Raw genomic sequence first — 25,743 nt, 5'->3', positions numbered from 1 at the left:
AAACTCTCTCCACTACCACCACATGTGAGTCACCCAGTGTCTCCTGAGTGCTGGACACGCTGGCAGTGGAGGTACTGCTCTGGTAAAATGTTTCTTGTATCAGCACTATGAGTTCAATGCAGGGGCTGATTTGGCTCTCCAGCTCAGATCCAGGCCATGTCTGCACAGGGACCAGCCAGCTTCCAGTGCATCCATCTGATTTGTAAACCCATAATATCCCAGGGCTAAAGCAACACTTTCTGTTTATATATCCGCATTCCCTTACACACAGTTCTGGGTGAGGCAATGGGTTGGGAGAGTCTAACTGGCTCTTGGCAGCCCTGCAACACCCAGCACCAGCTGTGGAATGTGGGTTGGTGCAGCTAATGAGCTCACTGTACCTTTACCCACCTCACAGCAAAGCCCTAGGCACTCAATGGATGTGCTCTGGGAGGCCAGGCTGAGCTGAGCCCAGCCCTGGTCACGCCTGGAAGAGCCAAATTGCTGCAGACACTCTGCCTGATATTCCTTGATTAACCTCTGGGGCCATTTCCAATACTGAGAGCAATTCTAAAATATACCCAGGGCTGCAAGTATCCTTAGAAGCAGAATTGTAAATTAAATGAAACTGTCTTTATTAGGAGTCCTTCAGTTCAATAGTAACATAATCCTTCAGGTCTAACTTCTACCATATGCCAAACCTGTCTGCTACTTTAGCAAAGTGGGAACTGATGTATTTCTTCTTCTGCCAGTGTCAGAATTCCCCTCTAGTGCCATGGAGGACTCCTGCAGCATGGTCCTGCTCTCCAAGGATGCTGCAGTAATCAAACTGGCATTGTATTACCTAAAAAAATCCCTGTAGTTTGGATGCACAGCCTATTTTGGTGATATGGGCAAATGAGAGCAATTGAAAACCCAAGGTACACCAACTCATTTAATAATTTGGGTTAATTCATTGGTTTGGTAGTGTCAGCTTTCATTGCTTTCATCCTCCTCTTTCACATGTTTGCTCTTGTGTTTTCAGATCACATACAGGCAAAAGTTGGCTTGAATACCAAATGAAGAAGCAGTGCCCATAGAGACATTTCTTACAGGTCAGGCATAGATTTTGATTTTGTGTTGCTAGGCAAATATCTTTCCAGCAAAATGTTTCTCTGTCCCATCCCCCTTCCTCTTTCTAGTTCTGCAAATCACCTTTTCTAGCAGCAGAAGGACCCTTATTCTGCTGCTTGCTGCATTCCTGGTAGAAGGTGCAAAGGTCCTCCAAAATAACTGAAGGAGGTTTTTTGGGATTCTCCATCCTTCCTGGCTGATGGTGTTTGTGCGTCTGTGACTGACAGGCTGAAGAAGCCTTTTGAGGTGCTGTGGGATATTGTGCTTTCATTGTCATTTCTCCTATTCCCTGAGCTAACTGGGCTGTGTTTTAAGATGTGGTCAAAAATGTACCAAATTATGTCACTGCCTATGGCAGAGGCTCAAAAGCAGCACAGGGAAGGTTCTGCTAATGCCGGAAGGTGGGATTTGTACAAACTGTGGCACTGTGGGCTGAGGTTCCTGCTATGCTTGTGCACAGCGTGTGAGTTCATGAGGGGGAAATCAACCCCAGATTTGGGTTGCTGAATACATTTTTGGATATCCCCAAAAGTTTCAGAAAGGAGACAAATCCTACCACCTGTGCCAAAGGGGCACCCCATGGACCTGAGCACAGGTATCAGAACCCATTACTGGAACTTTCAAGTGTGGCCATTCCGAGCTCTAAAGCTGAGAAAGCTACTGCTAGATTATCCAAGAATCTTCAGCCTTGCCAGTGATGTGGAATGCCAATTTTAGGACAAGGACAGGCAACTGGCACCTGAGAATGCAGTGGTCACATCAGTTCCCAGAGATGGAGGTGTGGTGACCAGCACTTGGAATTAAAGCCTGTGAATATTGCCCATCGGAAGTGGGCAGGACTGAATTTCAACAAACCTCAGAACAATTTGGAAAAACAAACCCTCATCTGTTTGATGTCTCTGGAAGAGCTTTTGCAGAAGCTACACCACTGAGCAGAAAGCACTCGTGGCTGTAGTGTTTAATTTGCAGCTGTCCCTGCTCCTGCATGGGGTTTAACCTGCAAAGGAACTTCGTGGCTTCTGTCCTGCCCTTCTCCTTTGGGGCATGAGTAGCATGAACATTCTGAATGGGAAAGGTCCACAGCAGGGAGATCAGCCAGAGGTGATGTCCTGAGCAGTTTCCCTCGTACAGAAAAGGGATCTGAAGTATAAATCACAAGTGCAAGGCCATATTTAGAGTGATACAGAAGAGAACCTGCAGGCTGAGTGGGAAAAGAAATATCTGAGGCAGGATGCACGTGTGTAAAGACACTCAGGGGGATGAGTGCAATGAGAACTGTTTGGGTATTTTTTTTCTTTCTTTTTATGTCACTATATTTAAAAAGGCAACAGAGATGTTGAGGAGCAGAAGAGTCCAAGAAAGAGAAGAGAAGGTTCTAGAAGCCCAAGTAAAAATTCAGTAGGATAAAGACTGAGTGATCCCTGAAACATGTCTGAAAACCTCCTCAAAATATTGTTGCCTGCATACATCTCATTCATGTCTTATTCAGTGTGTACCAGAGCACCAGTTTTTTAAACAGATAAATTGCTTCAGTTGCTGCAAACCTGTGAGCATTCTCAGAGCCCCTACAGGCACAAAAGAGGAAGTCAAAGCTTGTGCCCATCATGAAGTTGGGATCCCAGGTAAGGAAGTCTCTGGGAAAAAAGCCAGGATTATTCAATGGAGGGATACTTGAAATCTCAGAGGGCACAACACTGGATAAGGTAACTGTGTTCCTGGGAATTGTGTTCTGCCTGGGTAGGTGGCAGTGAGGCTTACTGGGAACTACTTGTGAAGAAAACAAACCCTCCAGGTCCTGCTGAACCTACATAATGTCACACAAATAGAACTTGGTGTCTGAAAAAGTTTCTAATGGGTTGTGCTTTGGAAGCTAGGAGAGGATAAAATTTGCACCCCAGAAGAACCAGTCTCAATCTTTCAAGAGCAATATGTAACAGAGTCAATATAGTAGGATATTTATGCTGTAATGCAATCCATTCTGAAATTCTGAGAAGGGATGATGTGGCTTTTCACACCTGTAACGACAGCAGCAAAAATATGAACAAAGAGGCTTTGTGTATTCACAGTAGTATCAAAGTTCCCTGAAATATCCATGGCTTAGAATATCTTATGGATAAAGACTTGGAAGAAAACAAGAAAGTGTGTTAATAGGCAGATTCAAATGACAGTTTAAGTAGGAAATTCCCGAGAAGAGGTATTAATCCCACCTCATCCTTGTGGAACACTGGAGACAGAGGACCACGTTGGGAGGTTTGAGCTCCTTTTGACTGTTTTGCTGACAACTCTAATGGCTCTCCAGGGAAGCAGCCCCTGGAAATGCCTGAAAGGGAGCTTCATTAGATCTGTACAGTATGTGTTTAATCCATATAGCCATGGAGGCTCCTCCACTGCTGGGTAAGTATCAGTAGCTGTTGAAGCCTGACTGCACTGAGGTGACAGGACAGGCAGGCAGCATTCCCACTGCTGATGGCAGCAATTTTTTTACACCACAGGACACACTGAAGATGAGTGCAACTCCCTTGGAGTGGATCTAGCCTTTGTTAGGAAGTCCAAACTGATCTTTTCCTTGATGTTTGAGGAGCAGAACTTCCTTGCTGATTACTTTCTTCCTAGCTTTTTACTTTCTAACAACACTTTCATTCATAGCGAGGAATCTCTTTTTTGCAAGAGATAATTCAGCCTTTGTGTTGTGGAGACCATTTAAGCAGCTGAATGCACACACAATGTTATAATTGCTTCACTAGAGTTATCTCAGTCAATGCAGAGGTACAACTGCAGCCTCCTAGTTATGCCTGATAGCCCTAGGTTAGAAAAGATGAGAGGAAATGTGTATTTGAGATGCTGGATATGACAGAGTAACTTAATATTTCTCAGGAGAAGGAGTGGTCAGATGCTCATGCTGCCTTTTGTGACAATCTGTAATGGCCTTTCTCCACTGAGGAAACTGTGGCTCATGGATGAAGCTTCTAGGAGCCCACTTAGAGCAGCTGGTTGCTGGTGATGGATGTTTGCTAAGGTATTTCCTTGATTGTTGTTGAATTTGGAGAATGAAAAGTTACCTGTGAAGATGCCACATCTGTGGGAAACTTGGTAGTTGGTCTGTCAGCCTTGTCCCATGAGGAAGGGGGTGATACATGTTCACTTCTTGCTTTTTTCTCCTCACTGTGGGAAGGGTGCCTCTGAGAATCTGCTCTGCAGAGCTTGCCTGAGCAGGATGAAGTGTTGTGTAGTCCCTTTGCATTTGTAGGATGTTGGCCTTCTAGATCAAGGTCTTTAGGTCTCCTCCAAGAATCCTACTTCAGCCATGCTGCATCTGTGACTTTGGACACAAGATGAAGTGTGGCAAGAGAGATTCTGAGGAAATGAGCTCATCAAAGCCATAGGTAAGACGTGGAGGGAAATTAAAAGCACAATTTGGCAATGAGAAACCACACTGCTCTTCTGGAGATGTTTCGTTCCCATGTGGTTACACTGACATGGGATCTGCAAGGCTGTGAGTTTCAAGAAGAACAAGAATTTACCAAAGTATGGGGGAAAAAAAGAGGTTTAGGAGTTATCTGTGCCACAGAGACATGGTAAAAGAGGACACGACATCCTCTTGTATTTGTAGTGTCAAAAATCTGAAGTGACCTCAGGAGGCTGAGTTGCACAAGTCTTTGTGGAGAGCTGGAAAAAGTCAGGGCTTCCAATCAACCTGTCTGCTGGCAGGTAATAGTCTGCCATTCCCCTGGGGAGTTACCACAGCCCTTCAAGAGCCATCTGTCTGCCACTGCTGTCTGAGGTTTTAATCACAAGAGCCCTGGAGATAACCCACCAGCCACCAAAAGCCTGTGAGGTTATTATGAGGCCAGGCAGAAATGTATCTGGTATTTCTCTGACAGGGAATACTACTGGATTGCAGATGGCATAATTGTAAATTCCCACAACCTTACAGTGAAATCAAATTATTAGCAGGGAAAAAAAACCCCCAACAAACAAAAAAACCCCACCCCACAACAACAAATCAGAAAAGCTTCTCAAACTGTGCATTCTTCCTTCAAGTATGGAGCTCTTTTAAAATTTCTGGGAACATTTTGAATAAAACTAGCCAAAATTCATTTTTTTTCCCCTGCAAAAATATTTTCTGTTAGAAGAATGCTGATGCTGAAAGTCAAATGTTCTGTAGAAACATGCCAATTCTGAGACAGGCATCTCAGAAATGTAAGGTTGAAATCTCACATTTTGTCCTCACACATTTTAATTTGGTTTACATTTCCATTATAAATCATATATAACTGAGAAAAAAAAATCAATGCCAGATTAAACTGCTTTTACTTTACTTAAGCATATGTCTTGAAGCCCGATTATTTCAATAGAAATGATGTTTTACTGAAAGTTTTTCAACTTTAAATTTTCCTTCTATTTTAAATCAGAAAAAAATGTTACAAGGGGCTTTTGGAAACAAAAAAAAATCAAGCCTCCCTGTAGCTCTAATTAGGGTGAAGCACTGGAGGATTTTTTTGATAATTTAATGCCTATTAGAAAAGGGGACCCTCTTGCAGGAAAACAGGGACTTGAGGGGTGTGATGCTGCTTTACTAGTGCAAAGGGTGAACACCTTGTGGATTTCCCTGGAAAAAGCTCTGAGGGTGTTCCATTTTATATTCCAGTGCAATATAAAATGCTGATACTCAGTCAGCTCTGCAGAGGAGACTGCAGCAGAGAGTTAAAATTTCATTTGTTGCAAGGAGGGGAATTAGGGAAAATGCAACATCTGCAATGAGGTTTGCCATTGCATTTCTGCCTGCATTAACTCATGGGGGCCAAGAGACACCAAGAGTCAGCTCATCCAAATGCAATATATATGCATTTATACTTCACTGATTCCACATGATCTCAGACCTCAGGGGAAACATTACCATATCCCTATGCAACAAAAACCTGTTTGGAATACAGTTCATAAGGGCAAGGTAACTTCTTAAGCAAATGAGTCCTGCAGCTATCAGTTTTTTCCCCTTCATTTCCTATGTATTCTAAGATTTTGAAATTCTGGAGCTTGCTTTTCTAATTAGCTTCTAATATGCAAATCATACAAATTTGAATAGCTTATTCATTAATTTCACATATATATATATATATATCCAAAAAATTGTCAGACAGAAGTCTTCTGGTTCCAAGTGCTTAAGGTAAATATAAGGAAAGTCAATTGTATTTGGTTATGCAGATTACAATTGTCAGACAGAAGTCTTCTGGTTCCAAGTGCTTAAGGTGAATATAAGGAAAGTCAATTGCTTTTATTTGGTTATGCAGATTATCCTAGACTGACAATTAGAGGATAAGTAATGAAAGGGCTGCTTTTTCACACAGCTAAAAGCTCTATTTTTTCCCCATGACTTTCAGAAAAGCAGAACAATTGGTAAAGTATATCTATGCAGATTATTCTTAATTTTCAGGATCTTTTAATAATCCTTCTGATTAGCTTTGGGAAATCAAGCCTTATGGCAATCAGGCCTGGGGGGCTCCTGAGAAAGAAGCAGATACTAACCACTATCAGAGATGCAATGCCCATCTGCAGGTACAGCTACTGGCCTGACTCAGGGAGGCAGGTGCAGCCTGCCTGTGTTTTATCATTTGAGTTCTGTGGGACAGGCATCCAGAAGAAGCCCTAGAACACCTGGATGAGAAGGTGCTGAAGATGAATTGAGCCATGAAAATAAATGTTGAAAGGCTACATGTGTGCAGGGCTGTTTGTTTTACAGGTGGAGTGACTTTGAGGATCTCCTGTTTGAGTAAGAGAGGAGAGGTTTTGCTGATTTGAATGCCTCTGCCAGGAGCCACGTGTGATGAACTTTTTTTTGTTAAACTTGGCTTTTCATTTGACCAGCTCTTGATTCACAGGGCAATGGCTCTAAAAGGAGATGATCAGTCTGTCCCAGCCCAGAGCAGCCCGAGGGGGATGACCTTGGGAATAGAACAGGCCACTGAGCAAGATGGAGAGAGCAAGAGGGAGAATTGAGCTTTCCAGCTTTCCTCACTTTTATTACCATCCATGCCAACAGTGTCCTCATTTCTGTTCTGAGCAGTCCAATGTGCTTCACTGCATTTCCTAAGGCAAAGTTAACACGGCTTTTAAACATCAAACTCAGCAGTGTATTTATCACTGTGCTGGAAAGGGCAGTCTTTTCCTCCACCTCTTTAGAGAGATTTATGTTCTGAATCACATTGTTCATTATTCTCTTCCCTTTTTTTTTTTCATTGTCTGGGAGGGAAGAGGGAGAGAAACCTGTGGGACAGGTTTTCCAAAAGGAGCACAGCCTGCATCTGGTTTTCATTCCGAGTAACAGTTATTTTCAAATCCAGGCTGTCCCATCCCAAACACCCAAATAAATCCATCATCTTGACTTCTTATCTGCAGTAGTGCTGTGAAAGCACAGCTGCTGAGAAGGGCTGCAAGCTGGGAGATGTTCTCTGACACACTTGGCCTGCTCAGGATCTTGTCTAAGACCATGACACCGATTTTGATGTCAAAATAAAACAGAAGAAAAAGACTGTTCCACGCCAATCCAAACGACTTTGTTGTGCACTATTTGATGTCAAAATAAAACAGAAGAAAAAGACTGTTCGAAATATCCACGCCAATCCAAATGACTTTGTTGTGCACTGTGTAAGAACTGATTTTTCCATTTCTTGTAGCATCCCACAGCCTGCCTTGGAAATGAGAATGGCAACAGAGCTCTTCTCTGAGATGAACTTCCTGAGCCACTGACAGGCAGGAACTTTTTGTCCAGCACCTTGCAATGCTCCATTGGTACTGAGAGGGTGAGTGACATCTACAGGCTTCTTCTTCTTGTAGACTGGTGATTTGAGGAATTAAACAAACTCCCAGAGGCATGTCCTTCTGCTGCCATGGCTCTGCTTGTCTTCTCTGCACTGGATGTTTGAGCACTTCTCAGATATTTGTTAATTATTTCTGAATTAGCTGACAGGATTTCATGGTGTGAGAAAAGGACAAAGAAGAAGGAAAAAAAGAAGAACACAATGAAACTTGGTGCTCTCCATGTATTGGTGTTTCTGGGGTTTCTCTGGTCTGAAAGGAGGAGGGAGACCTTTGGAATTTGTAGGGTTCCAGAAGCACATGAATCCAGAAGGAAATTTGAGTAGCTTCTTTGTTGTACTGCACAAGTCCTGATCATACTGGGGGTGTTAAGGTTGGAAGGAGGCCTGTGGCCACAGCTCTCTTCCCAGAGAGCAGCAGGCACAACCTTCCCAGGATTTCTCCTGGGGAAGGCAGTGAGAAAGCTCAGGGAAAGAAGAGAAAACAAATCTTATCTCTATTTGCTCCTCCTGTTGTTTGGCACATGTGGAAGGGGTTATGGAGATTGCTTACCAAAGAAGGGATTTCTTAATTGGACTCTGGTGGAGATTGTTTGGATTGATTGGCCAATTAGGTCAAAGCTGTGTCCTGACTGTCAGAAAGGGTCACAGGTTTTTCTTTAGTATAGTATAGAATTAGCATGCAGTGTAATATAATATAATATAAAATAGCTTAATAAAGCATCTGTTCATGAATCATGGAGTCAGTGCATGTTATGCCCCAGCTGGGGATGTCCTGCATCAACAGAGGCTTGTGATCTTCAGCAAAATCCCCACTCCTCAGTACAACTCTGGGGACTGCTGGAGCCAGAGAGAGACTGGACCAGGAGCAGGTTTTCCTGGGAAGGGAGGCAGGTAGGCTACCAGCTGAAAGATTCCACATGCAGTGTTGCCAGGACTCATCCTTTGGGAAGCCCAAAGGCTCTGGGACAGTGTGAAGATGGATGAGCCATCTTGTGCTTTGAAGAAGGTGCTTAAAGAAGCTGCACATGCTGGTGGAAGCAGGAGAAAACCCAATCCATGTTGGTTTCACAGCAATAGGTCTGTGGATTGCAAGAGGCTCTGGATGACTGTAGGTGAACTGTCAGCCCCTGTCAGTTTTGTGTAATTAATCTTTGCTCAAGGGAGGATATCCAGAGTTACCAGCAGCCCAAACAGAAAGATTGTTATGGACCATTTTCATCTGAGATTTGTAGCAGCTAGTGTTTAATTCCCAATCTGTGTCTTTTCATTGCCTTTTAAATTAGAAAGTTATTTCATGTTGATACAGAACATTTCCTAGGAAAAAAACCCAGCCTACAGACTCATTGGATTTCTGTTTGATATTATGGGATACAATAATCTGTACGTGTCATTCTGGGATTTGAAATGCCAATCACAGGCATTATCAGAAAACATTAGAAGTGGTCATATGGAGACTGGCAATAGATCTTACAAAGCTACTGAACAACATTTTCTTGTTCTACACATATTTCCAAGAATAAATTATTATTGATTTGATGAATTCTTTTGTAAAAAAAACCCAAGGGTAGGGACTGTTTAGATGATATGTAATGCTCACCGTGTGTGATTTACTGTGTTCAAGTATGGCCAAACAGTTGAATCTCAAATTCCCTATCTCTAAACATCAATTTATTTTGATGTTTTCCTATTACCAAGTGTTTCTTTACAGCTGAGGCATCTTTGCCTTCATGTCTGTTCATCTTATATAACGATGTCTGGCTTTGGATGAAGGAGATTTTCTCCCAGCCACTCAGACAAGGCCCAGCAGGCAGCACTGCTGGCTGGTGTCTCAGAGCTTCAAAGTGGAGCTGGAGAGAACTGGGGTGCGACCAGCTGGGATGTCCCATTACTCTGCAACAGCAGCTAGAGCCAAGTCACATTTTTTGGCCATCAATCAGCTGACCATAAGCTGATTCCAGTCCCCACAGCTCGGTCATCTGGCTGCAGCAGGGAATGGCTCCCATTTAGCAGGTGCCCAGGAAGATGTATGAAGCAGAAATGGTTTTGTTGGCATGTTGTGCCAGACAGTCTCCACAAAGAACAGATCAGGGAGTGAAGGTAAGAGCACAGCCATTTACAAACCAGATGTCTGTTAAGAAATAATAAAAGAACCACCCCTCTTGTGTTTGCCTGGCTGGTGCATGAGAATGTAGAGGAAGCAAGGCAAGAGGCTAAATGATGGTGCTCATTATTGACTACATTAGAAAGGGTAGAATTCATTTATGTGTTTACCTTTGATTACAAGTCTGGGTGAGCAGCAAAGCCCCCAAAACTGGATGTGTATTTGATGGGAAGTCTGTACATTTGGGTTTGCAGTCTGGTACCATCACCATGCTGAAAGGCTGCCCAGTGCCTTGCACAAAAACCAAGGGGAGCGGCACTTCCCCAGGACTGAAGGGATCTTGCCTGAAGACAGAGAGGAAAATCTACTCCTACATAAGATACAGAGGAACTTCCTACTGCCTTGCTGCAATGTCTGCTGCCCAAGATTTCAGCAAAATTGGGAGAAAATCGCTGGGGAAAAGAAGACGGGGAAGAAGAACAAGTTAAAGAGGAAAACAAATAAAAATTTCTTGCATGTGTCTTCCCTTCTTCCATCACCTCCATTGCTTTCATTGCAACTGGCAGTGCAGCCTGGGATGAGTTAGAATTTCTCTAAATATGTACAAGATGGTGCACACAGTGAGGTCTTATAGCCTTGATTCTAAAAGCTCTTGTGATTTGCATGAAGAGCAGGAGCTTTTGCAGCAACACTGAGTCAGTGAAATGCAGGGGTTTGTGCCCTCCCTGTTACTGCAGACTGTGTATGGAGAACAGCGACACTGGAAAATTCCTTGGGCATTCTCAGCAAGGTAGGTCTGAGAAAAAAGAGAATTAAATGCCAGAAACATCTGTCACTGCTTCAGGGAATTGCCTATGACAGAACCAGCTGGATTTGAACTCACCCGAGCACCTTTTTGACCATCTACCCTTGGATGCTTAGAGATCATTAATTAACATTAATATATTTAGAGATGATCTAAGGAATCAAGAGTCAAGAAAAAATCAAGAGATTTTCCTGTGGATTCGTATAAAGATAGAATCTCTATTAGAGTTCAGGGAAAGTTAAAAGAAACTTCTGCTAGGCAAAAGGAATGATTTATCCTGGCTAGCAAGCCAATGGAAAAAAATAATCAGCTTGGGGTAGCTCTTTTTAATTTGAGTGTTTTAACTAGCTTTGTGGAAAAACACATTGGAATTAAAAGGAAAATGAAATATAACTGTAATATATCACAGATGTTGATGCCAGAATATTGTAGTGGGTTTTTTCTTCAAAGTACTTTGATAGAAAAATGACAAGTAAAAGGAAATGCTGGTCAGAAAATCTGGATGTAGGCTTTTTAAAGAGCTCTTTGTACTGAAATGTAGATGTCATACACTTATTTTTACTATTGAACCAACACAGGACAAGGTCTGTGGTTCTTTGTGTTCCTACTATTAGTTTTACTGTTATTGTAACAATAATTTACAGCCAAATAAGAAAACAGGACTTCTCTTCTAAAGGCCTTTAAATCCAGCAAGGATTTGGGTGTGTGCAAGCCTGCACTAATTAAAAGCACAATTCACTCCTCAGGGCAGTCAGTGAGATGCTGTGGGCCACCATTTTAAACATCTTCACTCAGAAGGACTCCAGACAGGTTTATGCATCAGGTCTTATGGGGCTGTCTAACTTTCTTTTTGCTGTTTTTACATTTAGCTTCTAAACCTTTGTTTTCTCCTATTTTAATTAACGAGAATGTGTGTGGTTAAATTTTTCCAGTAAGACAAATTTATTTGTATGCTACTCTTAAGTCTTCCCTGCATTAAAATGCATTCTGATTTTTCCATGGGCATGGAATAATGTCAGCAGCCAAGCATAACAATTTTGTGGAAATCACAACATTGAGGTACACCCTTAAAATTGGGTAGTATGAAGAATCTTTCAAAGTGGGAACTACCTGCCTTCTTCTTAAGGTGCTAGCACTGCTAACAACAGCTCAAATACTCAGGTAAACTGAGGAAGGAATAATTTGCATTTACTATCCCCTTCTTTTGCAGAAAATACATACTTTTTTCTGATTGTCCATATTTCACATAGATTTCCATACAGAAAAAGTTGTGCAGTTACCAAAATCACCTCTTTTAAAGAGCAAATCACATTATGAACTCTGGAAATGCACTCAAAATACCAACATTTTAAAGAAAAGAGATTAAAAAAAAAAAAAAAGGCCCCATTATCATGACAAGTATATACATAAATAAAACCAAAAATAACCCTGTTCAAACATGGTTGTGGTTGGATAGTCATATCATACTTCTTTCTCACCAATACAGTGTGAAAAACATGCACTAAAATTGTTGATTAAGCATGAGAGGTGATCAAATTCAAATTGATCTAAGCCTAATCTGTGGAAGAGTCCAGGGCAGCTCTCCTGATGTTCTTCAAAGGCAAAATAAAGCACTTGTCACTGCTACAGCTCACAACCATGCTTCAACGTGGCTTCCTACAGCTGGGGCCACTGTGGTGTGTTACCTGAATTATTCCAGTGATAAAAACACCACCAGACTTAAAAAAAAAAAGAAAAAAAAAGGCAAACTAAATCCACCCTCCCCCTCCCCCCATCAATTTTATCAGCAGCTTTTCCAAAAAGAAAACAAGTCATGTACACATACATATACACGCACACAGGGAGAGCTCAGGACTACAGACAACTTCTGGGATGGCAGCGGTAAGGGTGTGACAACACAAGATGTCAAAAAAGCCACTGTGCTTCTCCAGCCCTTTGCTACATAATTTGGAGGCCTCTGCTACCCAGATGGCATTTGAGAGGGAGAAAAAGGAGAAGGGGGGAGATGTTTTCTGCCTCTTCCTGAAGGTTTGGCTAAACGAGCTTGCAAGTTGTGGGAATTGCAAAGATTTGCGTCCGGTGGCGGCAGCCGACGGCCAAAATCTGAGCAGCAAAGGGCGTGGAAGCGGAGAGAACCAGACAGGCAGAGAAAGACAGACAGACAGACACAGCGACAGAATATGAATGGCAGTCCCAAGTGAGGTGCAGGCTGGATGCATGTCGTCCTTCCCGCGATCCTTGCTCCCTTGGAGGGGTGTGTGCCCAGGGCTGTGGCAGGGCCGGGCGCTCCAGTGCTCGCGCAGGCGGCGGCGCCTGAGCGAGGACTGCGGGAGCTCAGCCACTGGTTCTCTGCCTTCAGACACATTGGTTGGGAGGGAAAATAATGAACTCGTGGGGTTTAGTGTGGCTGGAGACAGGGGGAGAGGAAAGCGAGGGAGAAAAGGAAGAAAGGCAGGGTGTGGGTTAAAAGGGAGGAGTGCAGGAGAGGGTGAAAGGGAGATTTAGGCATAGGCTGTCAGATATTCTAAAGAATGGGAGCAGGAGCCCATGGCAAATAATATGAAGCCTCTTGACACCAAAAGCAAGATGATTGTAAAAAAAGGCCTCATGCGCCTGGTTTAAGCCTGAGCTGCTTTACATCAGAAATAAAATAGACTAAATGAGGAATCGCTGCACAAGCCTCCAAGTCCTGGGAGCTCAATGCTTTGGTATTTCTCTGGCCTTACTGCACCAGTACTCAGGATTCAATCAAGCTGCAACCCTCTGCTGACTTCTTAACAGAATTTGGAAAACTTTCCAGAAGTGCAAGGTAAAAAGTACTCAGCTCTCCTGAACACCTGATGGACAAACGTCAAACCATTCATTACCCATAAGGCTGGGGTAAAACAGACCTGACCAACATTTTCTAGGGAAGTAATACACAAAGGTGAGGTTTGTGTTTCCCTAACCTTCTTCACAGGGGGGCTGCTTCCTGAGCAAGCCAAGACTTCCAAGTCCTTTGTCTCCCAGATGCCCATACACAACACTGCACTCCCCTCCTGTCATCTCTCCCATTAAAGCCCCACCATTTCCATCAACCCTCAAACCACTTGCGATGTTCACTCTTAGGGAAATGCGTGCTGCTACAACAGGAGGGCATTTTATACATGGAAATATTCCATTATTTCACAAAAACCCTCAAGTCACCAGTTCTCTATCCCTGACAGTTCTCATCTTGTAAGCATGCTCACCCCCTGGCTCATCACATCTGCTGCATCGCCTGGCGTACCTGTGCTGGGTAACTCCTCCTCCCCTGTGCCTCCTGCAGGGTTCACAGACACACTCAGACACCGTGCAGCTGTGGCACTGGATGAACAGGCAGGGTGGACACCGGTCCAGGTGGTTTCCCAGCCATCCTCATGCACCCCCAAGCACAGCTGACAAACACAGAGGCACCTGCACATGCAGACGTGCTCAGAGGCACCAGCAGAAGCCCTCAGAGACGGGCCCACAGATAGGCACAAACCCTCCCTGCCTGACAGCCTTTCCAGACAGACAGATGGACTCAAACACTCAACAGCCCCACTGTCACTGTGGGGCTCTGGAGACACAGGTGCTCCCACCTGGACATGCCCCTGGAGCTCTCACACATCTGCAGGCCATGAGCTGCCCTCCAGAGGCTCCTCCAGCTCCGTGGGCACTGATATGAGCATTGCTTTGGTGGCAAATGAGGACTGAGCCATGCAGCCTCTTTGGTCTGACACTGGCAGGGGGAAGGATGAAGGAAAAAGGACCCTGTGGACCAAGGAAAAGTCAGTTTTCCTCTCTGACCAAGGGGAGGGAGGTCACATAAACAGCTTTCCCAGTGACTCAGGGTCTGACCGTGTTTCTTTCATTACTTTGGGCGCTCAGCACAAACTGAACTTGATTTTCCCATTTGATACAGAGCAACAAACAATAATGGGAAACTTTCTTTGCCTGGAGGAGGGGACAGCAGGCTGTTAGTCACCTTTACAGCACTCGACTCCAGGCTGTGTCTGCTGATGTGGAAAGGATGGAGGTGCTACTCTGTGCTTGGAGCTACTTCTGGGATGATATAGTCCAAACCTGCTGGGTTTTATTCAACACCTATCAGATTTATTCCCAATTATAATAGAGAGTAATAATTTTTACCACCTCAACATTTTCTTCTAAAGAGCTTAAAGGGTTTTGCAAACTTTAATAACGATACTTTTTAAACATAAGGAATAATAACAGTCTCCACTGATGGGAAGACTGAGGTACAGGGATCTAATAAAAGTCCAAGGAGTATAACCCACAGGCCCTACATCCCAGGCCTCACACATTATACAGTTTTTCATCTTACTCTCCAAAACTCATTCTTTGTATTGAAGAGAGCTGACACATGGTAGAGGTGGTCTCTGCCTTGGAAGTTTTTTTTAGCAAAAGATTAAAAAGTCCTTTCCTCCCTCTTTAGTTACTTAACAAGTGGCATAAGAGTGCCCCAAAACAGAAACACTGAATATTTCAAAAAACTTTTGGGAAAAAAATTTAAAGAATCTTCATTTTGTGGCTAGAAAGTTAGATGTGGAGCAGTCACTGAGAGGAAAGCTCTGAAAATGCAGCTTCAGAGTGATGCAATTTAAAGGTGAATTTGGCAGATACTGTGCCAAAGTTTTTAAATCCACCAGATTTTGACCTTCTCTGTGCCTTTTGCACTTCCTCAGTTGTGTGAGATGCCTCTGGGTGTCTGTGGAGCTCCTTGGGAGGATTTAGGAGATGCTCCCAGGATGCAGGAAGCAAGATGGACTTATTGCTTGACATGATAGGACTTATTGGTTGACATATTTCCCCACCAAGGAGGTGTTTTACATGAAGGCTTCCTGAAGAACTCAGAAATGCTGAGGGGGGCCTACCTTGCAAGCACATGGCTTCCCACTATTTTGGAACGCACAGCCATGCTGATGAACTGCTGAGCTGGGCATGCAGTTGCAAACTCACCCATGGGCATGCAGGGGAGCATTCCTGCATCCAGGGAACTCCCAGGCACCAGGAAAGTGCCTGGTTATCCACAGCCAGGTCCAACTCTCACAGTGAGACAGTCACACGGGCTCAGTTACACACACAGCAACCCTGAATCCATCAACAGCCACTCACTGCAGAAATACACATGAAATTCTTGTGCTTGCATTCACACTCATTTCCCCCCACACATGGATTTATGTCTGGACACTCTCCTGTGGATTTGTAGCCCATACAGGCATCCAAACACACTTAGGGGCATGGAACACCATCAATGGAGTGCACACACAAAGACCCACCCATGCACACTCACATATATCTTAACGAAGGTTTTGGTCTGGGAAATTCCTTTTCAGGAAACAAAAATAAATGTCAAAAGAAAAAACGAAAGACAAACCAGAACGTGGGGAACTGCACAAACAAAAGCAAGCACATACCTACACACACACTGTGGAGGCTGTCAGGCAGTCAGGGCTCTCCTCACAGCTACAGCTCAGTGCCTGCTGGGTTTGCTTCCCCTGAGTGTAAACGTGGGGCGAACCTCACAGATTTCAGGCTTATGTGTCAAAGGCTGCATGTCAAACTGACCTGTGCCAGGAGTTTCCATCTTCCCTTCTAACTGACCACAATGAGAACTGACCCTTCACTCCAAGAGCAGCACCTTCCAAGTTCCTACCACAAGCACTCTTCAGCTTCTAAGGAGTTGAGCAGAAATATTTTACCTACACCTGACCAGTCTAAACATCTCCTGTTAGTGGAGCTGGTTGGCATTTTAGGGTTTATTGTTTCTGTCCTTTTCAGACCCCAGGTCTCTCAGAACAAGACAAGACAGTGTACAGAAACGCAGGGCAGGGCTTGCTCAAGCCCACAGACAGCAAGGAAGCAACGAGCCCCCGAGGGGACGGGAGAAGTGTGTCTGATAAACTGCCTCACACTGCTTGGCAAGATGACAACCGTCCGTCCAAGATGGGCTGCTACTTCCAAAGCCCATTTTCTACAGATGTAACATATCGAGTGCTGCTAGCAGGGAGGGAATCTGACAGGACAAACCAACATACAAAACATTCTCTTATTCAATAAGGGTTATAAGTGCAAAGGGATTTCAGAACATTTCAGAACAAACTCAATCCATAGCTGCCGCTTATTTATCAGTGCATCAAAAGGTTGTGCAAGTTTTTAGTAACAAACATTAGAAACTAGTAGCAAAGGACTTGCCTAGATAAAAAGAGAAGATTTAAACATGCCAGGTAACAAAAAGATGTGTGCAGAGATCTGTAAAACTGTATAGAAGGAAAGGATTCTTTAGAGGAAACAGAGGGACCATCACACAACGCTCTTCACAGCCCTTACTGAAAGAGTCAGGGCCAACCCTGCTGCCTCCTCACCTAAGACAGCAGCTGGTTGTTTGGACAGAGGCATGCCCTCATTTTTTGTGGGCTTCTGTAACTGAAAACTGGATTCTGGGCCTTGCCTGACATGAACTTGAATTGAGACAGAGCCTTGTGGCTGGCAATTAAGCACAGCAGCACGGACAGCCCTGGAGACTGAAGATCACAACAATCATCAGCAGACATCACTGTCTCAAGATGCTGAGAATGAATGTGATTTATACTGCTTAAATTTGATGTCTGGGAGCCGGGTGTCTAGACAAACCTAACAAACCTAGACACTCAGCAGTCACCGGTGGGCACCTCCAAATCACAATTTATTTCCCTGTCACAGACGTGTCCAGGGCGTCTGGGAGGGGAGCATCCCTCTCCCCTAACAGCAAGAGGTCACCTGGCTGTGACTCTCTTCCTCTCAGACAATGGAAGTTAATGAGGGGATCAATCTGAATTTTTTCAAAAGAACCCGTTGGATTTTCCTGCAGTTTAGGATTTCTGACTATTTATGTACCAAAACAAAAGGATTTCCTTCCTTTCTGCTTAGAAGACTTTTGTATGGATTCAAACACATCAGTCAGGGAAGTCTTATTGATGTTTAATATGATTCATTTCCAGTTAACTGAGGTTATTCCCTCCAGTGCCATATGCAGTTCTCCCTCCAGGGATGAGGATTGAACTTTTCCACAATCTGAAGGCTATTGCCAGGTTCCCTACTTAGTTTGCTTGTGACAAGTGTGGCAGAGAAAAGGTTTTAATTTCACTCTTAAAAATTAACAACTTCAGCCTCATTGTAACATCCCTCTACAAAGTTGGACTAATACTGATATCTACCTAGTAAAAGGGTATCCAAAATTGTTTGGAAATGTTGTAAGCAACTTTTTGTGTCCAGAAAGTAGGACAAAGAGATGCAAAATAAAAGTTCCTTTTTAGTTAAAAACTATTTTCCATTCTTTCAAAAGACAAGGAAAATAAACTAGATTAAAAAAAATTCATTTATTCAAAATCAAAATGTTACAGCTTGAATAAATATTCCTGTTTTGAAATTATAGAATAAAAAGGAAAAAAAAAAAAAGAAAAAAAGAAAAAAGTTGAACAGAAATTAAACTAGAACCAAGATATGAAAATATTTTGTTTGGAAAGTTCCAAGTGAGGCATTTTTATTTTTCAAAACACTGCCTGATTATTTTTCTCTAAACACAGCACTGAGTGATAACTTTGCTGTCACTTCTCTGCTTGCAATGGGTTGCCTTTACAGCACACAATTCCAAGATGGAATGTTTATTCAACAGCCACATAATTTTGAAAATTTCCGACTGATTTGCTGTTCTTTAACATATTTACAGCAATTTTCTTTCAATCTTTCTATTTTCCTGGCCTTTATCAGCTGGATTTTTCAGTGTAATTTTTGTCCATGCTCATAAACCCATCACAGTCTTTCTTTTGGAAATGTTTCCTGCCTGTCCTTTGTCTATTTATCCTATAATTCTATATCCATCTACCTCCAAAAAAAGAGACATAGGAAAAAAAATTGCCTGGTATGATTTATTTCCTGCACAGCAGATGCTCATTTCAGTCTCCATGGCTCACTCAGTCCTTCACCTGTCTGCTGAGATGGGCACGAGTGGGGCCAATCAGTGCCAATTGGGCCTGGTGCAGTTTGAGAGATGGAGCAAATCAGGTTGCAAACAAACAAAAAAAAAAAGGGTTGGAACTCTGGTGCTTTGTTTTCCTTTGGGATTTCTGCTTTATTTTTATTTTATCTACCTCAGTTTATTATTATATTTACATTTGAAACAGAACATTAGGAGCAGGTTCCTCTAAACAGAGACAATTTGGTCTTTATTTCTTTTGGAGGAAGCCTGAGTGAGGAGGCACAGGGAGGATTCCTGTTTTGGTTCCCTCAGTTCCACCTCGAAAGAACTGACCTTTATCTCTCTGTGGGGTGGAGAGTATTGAGTTGCCATGGGAAGCACAGCATAACACTGGGCAGACCAAAGTCCTGTTCGAGCAGCTTCCCATGGCACAAAGAGCTTTTTCACTTACACTCCACGTCTCCCATCACTTTTCCTGCTATACAGTTTAATTCATGCCAGGCGGATTATGGAGAGAAGAAAATGATGCAACGGTCAAAAAGTCCTTTAAGTCGTTCCAAAAAAAAATTAAAACAGAAGAAAACCAAACCAAACAAAATGCAAAAAAAAAAAAAAAAAAAAAAAAAAAAAAAAAAAAAAAAGAGAAAAAAAAAAAGAGCTTTGAAACTAAACAAAAAGTTCTGAAAATAAACTCAAAAGAAAGGAGGAAAGGGGAGGGAAAAAAAAAAAAGAACCCGGGAAAGACGAATGTTAGAGCAGGCACGATCATGGACAGACGCCAGCTACTTACGTTCACCTCGGTGATTGCTATATCAACAATGCTACCCACAACAATCAAGGCGTCAAATGTATTCCATGCATCACAGAAATAGTGCTGCATGTGGCAGAGAAGCCAAGAGAGAGAGAGGAAAGAAGGAAGAGGAAGAAAGAATGAGAGAGAGGAAAGAAGGAAGAGGTAGAAATAATGAGAGAGAGAGAGAGAGAAGGGAGAGAAAGAGGGAAAGGGAGAAAAGAGGGGAAAAAAAGTAAAAAGTAAAATAAAATAAAATGAAAATAAAAACAAAACAAAAGCATGAAAGAGGGAGAGAAGAGGAAAAAAATAAGAAAAGAAAGAGGTTATGTGGGCATATTAAATAGTCTCTTACCACTCTACAGTATTGGTTGTTCAAACCTCTGTAACGTTTCACATGATGGAGGGTATCAACAAAAGCCTGGTTAGTCAGAAAGTTACACTCAAGCATGTCTACCTTTTGGAGGGAAAAAAAGCACACACACCCCAAACTCTGTGCGCTTTCACCAGTCACAGCCTTGGGGCCAGCTATGACAAGTGAAAAAGAAGGAGGCATTTCCCCCCCTCCTTTTTTTTTCCCTGGGAGAAGGAGAAGGACGACGGCAAGTTCAATAAAAGCATGACTAGAGGGAAAAAAACCAGAAAACAAAAAGAGAGAGAAAAAAAGAGAGAAAGAGAGAAGGAACAGCAGAGGAGGAGGAGGTGGTGGTATCCTGGGGAGGGTAGAGTAATACTCACATTAGTTTCACTGAGAATGACGTCTATAATGCTGCCAATTACGATGAGGAAGTCAAAAACATTCCAAGGATCACTAAAGTAACCCTACATAAGGAAGGGGCAGGCAGGATGGGGATTAAAAAGGAATGTTAGACAGACAAAAACAGTTCAAAATTACCATTAGAATTTCTGCCCTGACACCTCAAGGAGTTTTCCTCTTAAGTCTACTTGTTGTGTCTCAACCTGCAGCCTAGGCCTGGGTTCCCTGACTCGTGTGAGCAGCCCCTCTCCAGCTCAAGCAATTCCAGAGAAGCCACCCCTCCCCTCCAGCTCTGAGACAGGGGATGAAGGAGGTCACACAGAGCATTTTCAGCATGGCTGCTGGCAGGAATGGGCCTTGCAGGACCAGCTCCTCCAGACGTCTCCATTCCTGGCAATGCAGCACCCTTCCCATTTGACTTAGTGGGGAGAGTACAGGAATAGTGTAACATGGTTTCCTCAAAAAATGGCTCCCCACTGTCAATATCAATCCCCCAGAGCATGTTCCAGCTCTGTGCTGGCACAGGGAATAGCTGGCTGCTCTGCCATGGAGGAGAGGGCACAGTCAAGCTGGGGATGTGCTAGCTAAACCTCACCTCTCTCTAAACCCAGCCGCAGTCAGTCATTATTTCAGTCACTGGCCTAACAGTTTCTTTCAGCAATGCTTTAGGTCCTGTCTCAATAACACAGAACAGGACTCTGTTACTCTGAAAGCACACCTGAACCACAAAATGGAGCTGTGAATGTAGCCTGGCTTGTCCCAGCAGGAAGGGGAAGAACAGGAGCAAAGCTGGCTTTAGCATTGCCCAGAGCCAGAACTGCTGCTCACTCCTGCTAAGGACAGTGCCACAGCAGCGCTGTCACCTTGGCTGTCCAGGACAAGCGATGGCTGGTCACTTCAGGGGCCACCCCAACACCTCACTGTCCTAAGCAGAGCTCAGGAAATGCTAATCAGCACTGCTTATCCTGCATAATTTTTTGGTGGATAGGCTGCAAGGACATAGGACCCTTTTGGAGAAGGTCCCGTTCAGCCTAGGAGATGAACCTCTGCTTGTAAACCTCCTCTACAATTCAATGTCACGAGCAAATTAAATTCATCCTGGCTCACTGAGCACCTATGCCAATCTCTTGCCCTCGTTCTCCAGTCTTCAAAGGAGCAAACATACAAAATCCTCCGTGCTCCTTTCATGTGTTTGGTTTTGTGAGCATGGGCTAACCTGACCTCCCTGTTTCCCAGCTGCAGCTTGTCTCCTGTGAGACTGAACCCGAGCTGCACTGTGACTGCTATTCTTAGTCCAAGAGTCAGGTCATGGGTAAAGTGTGAGCCTGTGTTCCCAGGCAGCATTGCAGAAAGCAAAAAGGAGAAAAAAAAAATTAAAGACAAGAAAAAAAAAATTATCCCAGTACTGGCACTGTACAAAGTCAGGCTTGGGAACCTCAGATTACTGTGGGCTCAACCATCACGTGGAACAGGCACTGGCAAAAAGTGTCTTTCTATCTGCTGAAACACTGTCTCCATGAGACTTTGAGACTCACATTTATGAACAACATTACACTTTGGGCAAGGGAAAAAAAAAAGAAAATACGAAGCAGAAAAAGCCACTGCCCAGCTGGTTCCATGCCAGTGAAGGGAGCTGGTAGAGGGGACTTTGAAATCTCCTCAAAACCAGAATAAAACACCTTTATTCTGCAGCCTGAAATAGGCAACTCTCTTAGCAGATCTACACTGGAAGGAGCAACCATCCCATGGCTACACATAACTACACAATTAGCTACAACAGGGAGGAAGCAAACAGGAGCAAAAGCAAATTCAGAGAATATTATTATTCAGCGTCCAGCCTAGAAATACACAACAAATATTAGAATGAATTCAGCGGTGATGTCCAGCATCATTAACAACCAGATGGACCTGGAATAAAACTGTAATTAGACTTCACCAAGAGGAAGGGGAGGGAGAGAACAGCAGATTAAATTGTAGAGGCAAACGCATTTTGAATAAATAAAGGATAGACACGGCTCATACAGAGTTACACAAGGTGCCTTTGCAGCCTGATGCGACCTTGGCAGACAGTGCACTTGCAGGATCAAAGCAGAGAGTAGAAGACAACAGACCCAATCCTCCTGCCCCTGTCCATGGGCACAGTCCTGCAGAAGGCAATGGCAGTGCCCTTGTGCCAGATGAATCTGTGTTCAATAGCATGGTTCTCTTCTATTTCCTCTCAAATCGCATAGTTTAGGAATTAGTAAGAATTTCATCAGGAATCCAAACAACTTCAAAAAACCCCAAGAGTTTGATTTTGGGCAGCTGCAAGGGTGAAGATCCAAAATGTGTTGTTTAGATGACGATTTTTAATGATTTTCAAATCAGACATTTGGTATTTTTACTATGCTTGGCATTATACTGCAAAGATTGTTTTTGGTGTAACCAAATTTACAATTTATTTTTTCTGAGCAGCTTCTTACATAGAATCCAATAATCATTGCTCTGCTAAAACAGCATTTGCTGTTGATATGGAACCCAGGTGACAAGTGGCATCAAATCCTGTCCTCAGATGACCACCAAAACCAGTCAGTGATTTATTGCTCCCAGTAGTAGTAGTACAACCTCACTGGAAGCAATGACACTGCACTGACAGAGCTGGCACATCTCAGGAGAGATTCAGGCCTGGAAGGAAAAGGTCTCTTTTTCATTGCTTTAAAAAATAGCTGCTTTGGGCCTCTGAGACACCACAGCATATCTGGAGTCACTCTGCTGACTTCAACAGCGTTGCTCCAAATTTACACTGCAAGTTCTTTCTCCTGGGATGCTCTACTGAGTCTCAGCAGCAAGATCCTTGCTTGAAAGTCATGGGCTTGTCTGCTCTGGGATCCCAGAAAGAGCATTATCCCAGTCTGTTATTGTGTGGCTGTGTGGTGACCACAGAGAGCTCTTCTCTTCCTCCTGTGTCTCTTAGATGAGTGATAGAGAGGAACCATGGGTATGAATGGAGTTTTACTCAACCCCACATCCAAAATGCCAGTGTTGGATTAATGAAACACATGGGTTTTAAAACCTTCCTTTCCTCCTCACCTGCTCCTTCTGTGTTTCAAACAGAAGGGTGAAAAACAGGAAGATATTATTCACAGTAAGAGAGCTCAAGGAAACAGAAAGCACAGACGCTTCATTGGGGTGCAAGGTGATGGAATCCTTCCCTGAAAAGCCACCCACCCTCCTTAGGGACATTTACCTACAAATGGCCCCGTGGGACTTGCCTTTGGATCAGACCTCATAACCTGGTCACCAGTTATGAGTGTGTAATGAGAGTGAGCTACATCCCTTCAGGATTTGCCTCTTGTGACAACAAAACACCTCTTCAAGCCACATTCCCCACTGGGCTGTACCAGGGTGGCTCATGAAAGACAAACTGAATGAGGGAAGAGCTTTCACTCTAATAAAGAGGTTGTATTTCCAAAATATTTTTCCCACCAGAAAGTTCTGCGTACTTTTCCCAAGAGGGTGGAGGTCTGACTGGAAATGAATTGATGGCACTGTTTGTTTTTGCAGTACAGGAATTTAGAGTGCAATACCATATTTTACCCGTAAAGGGAGAGGCTTGACCCTGATTTAGCTATTATTGCATGCCACATAATGGCATCCTCAGGGCTTTACTGGGGAATGGTAGTCACCCTCTCTTGTGGGATGTCTTTGGAGATCCATGAAGCTTTTGGGGAGAAAAGAGGACAGAGAGAGACCAGGAGGATTGGATTGAATATTCAGGAAGCATGAAATAGCCCCACCAGTAGAGCACATTTTTCCCCCTTTTTTTTCCCCCCCAAAGGTAGCAAATGATAGTGTATCACCGTATGATCAATAAGTTTATGAAAGGCTGAGCATAAATAAGCAGTAGCTGACTGGAATGGAATCTCATTTGTGTGAGAGGAGCAGACATTTCAAAATGAGTATGCCAATCATTTTTAGGTTTCCTAGTTGCTCAGATTAGCTGTTAAAGAAATTAGGCTTTATTTAGGTGCTAACGGAGGCATTGACATCTCTGGACACCATTTCTTCTACTTTTTGTGAATATGAGATCCTAAATAGGACATCTAAGAAGCCTCAATAACAACAACAGGGAAAATTGCTTGAGGGAGTCTATCTGAAGCTCAGAGTCACCTGGAGCCCATAACAAGGATATGGGATAGCTGGAGTGCTGTGCATCCCCACAGGAGCACAGAAGTCCTCAAGGGAAGGATGCTGTTGAGCTGTTGATGCCCAAAAGTGATTGGGTTTTGAGCATCCAACCCTGTGGGACCTGCAGGGTCACTTGTGTGTCAGCTTAGGTGCAGTTTTTTATCTGCTTAGTCACAGGTTTTCATTTCTGCCTCTTCTGAGTTGGCTGGCAAAATGTAACAAACCCTTCTGAGAAAAAGGTCTCTAAAGATGAAGAGCACAGCAAGGTCAAGGCTATTCACTGGGAGGGATCTGAATGTAGGTGGGATGGTTCCCAGTGGAAGGTGATGCTGCAATGTTGTAGGAAAAAGGGAAGGGCACGCATGCAGGCATGCAGGTTTGTATTTATGAAGCATTGAGGGGGAGAAACTAAGACACAGAGATAACTGCAAAGCTTAAAAGGAGGGCAAACTGCAGAACGACCTTGCTACCACTTCTGAAATAATCCTGCATGCTAAAACAACAAAAAGAAGCAAGTCTAAATCAGCTGAAGAGAGTAAATAGGAAGGAGAGAAAGGGGCTGATACCCTGATACTCAGTGGGATTTCTTAGAGAAAATTTCCTGCTGATTGCAAAGGGCAAAGAATACTTTGCTGGGGATTTGCAAAATGAGATGAACTGCTAGTCTGGCTGATATTTAGTTAATACAAAGACTCGTTTTTGAAAATGCTGCAGGCTTTTTAGAGCTGTGAGAGTCAGTTCTCAGACTTCATTAAAAGAGGCTTTCCCTGAAAGTACTTTTGCAAAAGGGACAGTATTGAGTCAAAGGACATTTACACAGTTCCATAGCTCTTGGCACATGCTCTCCCAGCAGATTTGGGGAATTCATGTGCGTCCTGAACAATCTTACAAAGCTACAATAGCTCCTGACACGGAACAGAGATGTGTGTCAGATGCAAATTCTGTTGTGCTGAGATACCATTTAGCCATAACAGCAATCAGGGAAATTAGCAGAATGTAATAGAGAAGGAATCAAGTGGAGGATGCAGCTGCTTGGAGATCCTGACAGGCTGCAGGAAAACAGCATCTATTTGCATACTATCTATCAACTCTCATCCACTGATGGATTAATTCTGAGACAGAGTCCCTGCAGTTCACCTACCAGTCACTGTAATGAGTCACTGCTGCAGGGAATTAAACAAGGCTCCCTTCTACTCCTTCAAATCTTTCCACAGACAGGCAAAGAAAAGAGCAGCATT

The 25,743-nt window shown here is 43.4% G+C and overlaps 1 protein-coding gene across 6 annotated transcripts in view; it reads right to left on the bottom strand.

Moving 5' to 3' along the window:
- Positions 1-25,743, bottom strand: part of CACNA1C (calcium voltage-gated channel subunit alpha1 C) — a 454,995-nt gene that overhangs the window by 33,395 nt on the left and 395,857 nt on the right. For 5 of the 6 annotated variants that reach the window (XM_041398795.1, XM_041398796.1, XM_041398797.1 and 2 more), the window contains one exon: positions 19,582-19,665. In XM_041398795.1, the coding sequence (XP_041254729.1) occupies positions 19,582-19,665 (84 nt within the window). Of the gene's footprint in view, positions 1-19,581; positions 19,666-20,319; positions 20,404-25,743 lie in introns of all 6 variants that reach the window. The other variant, XM_041398801.1, reaches the window with a different exon arrangement.

The sequence above is a fragment of the Onychostruthus taczanowskii genome, unplaced genomic scaffold (genome assembly GCF_017590055.1).
Source record: "Onychostruthus taczanowskii isolate IOZ18803 unplaced genomic scaffold, ASM1759005v1 scaffold15, whole genome shotgun sequence".
NCBI lineage: Eukaryota > Metazoa > Chordata > Aves > Passeriformes > Passeridae > Onychostruthus > Onychostruthus taczanowskii.
Note: the sequence above shows the minus strand (reverse complement) of the source record. Positions and strands in the feature narration are given on the sequence as shown.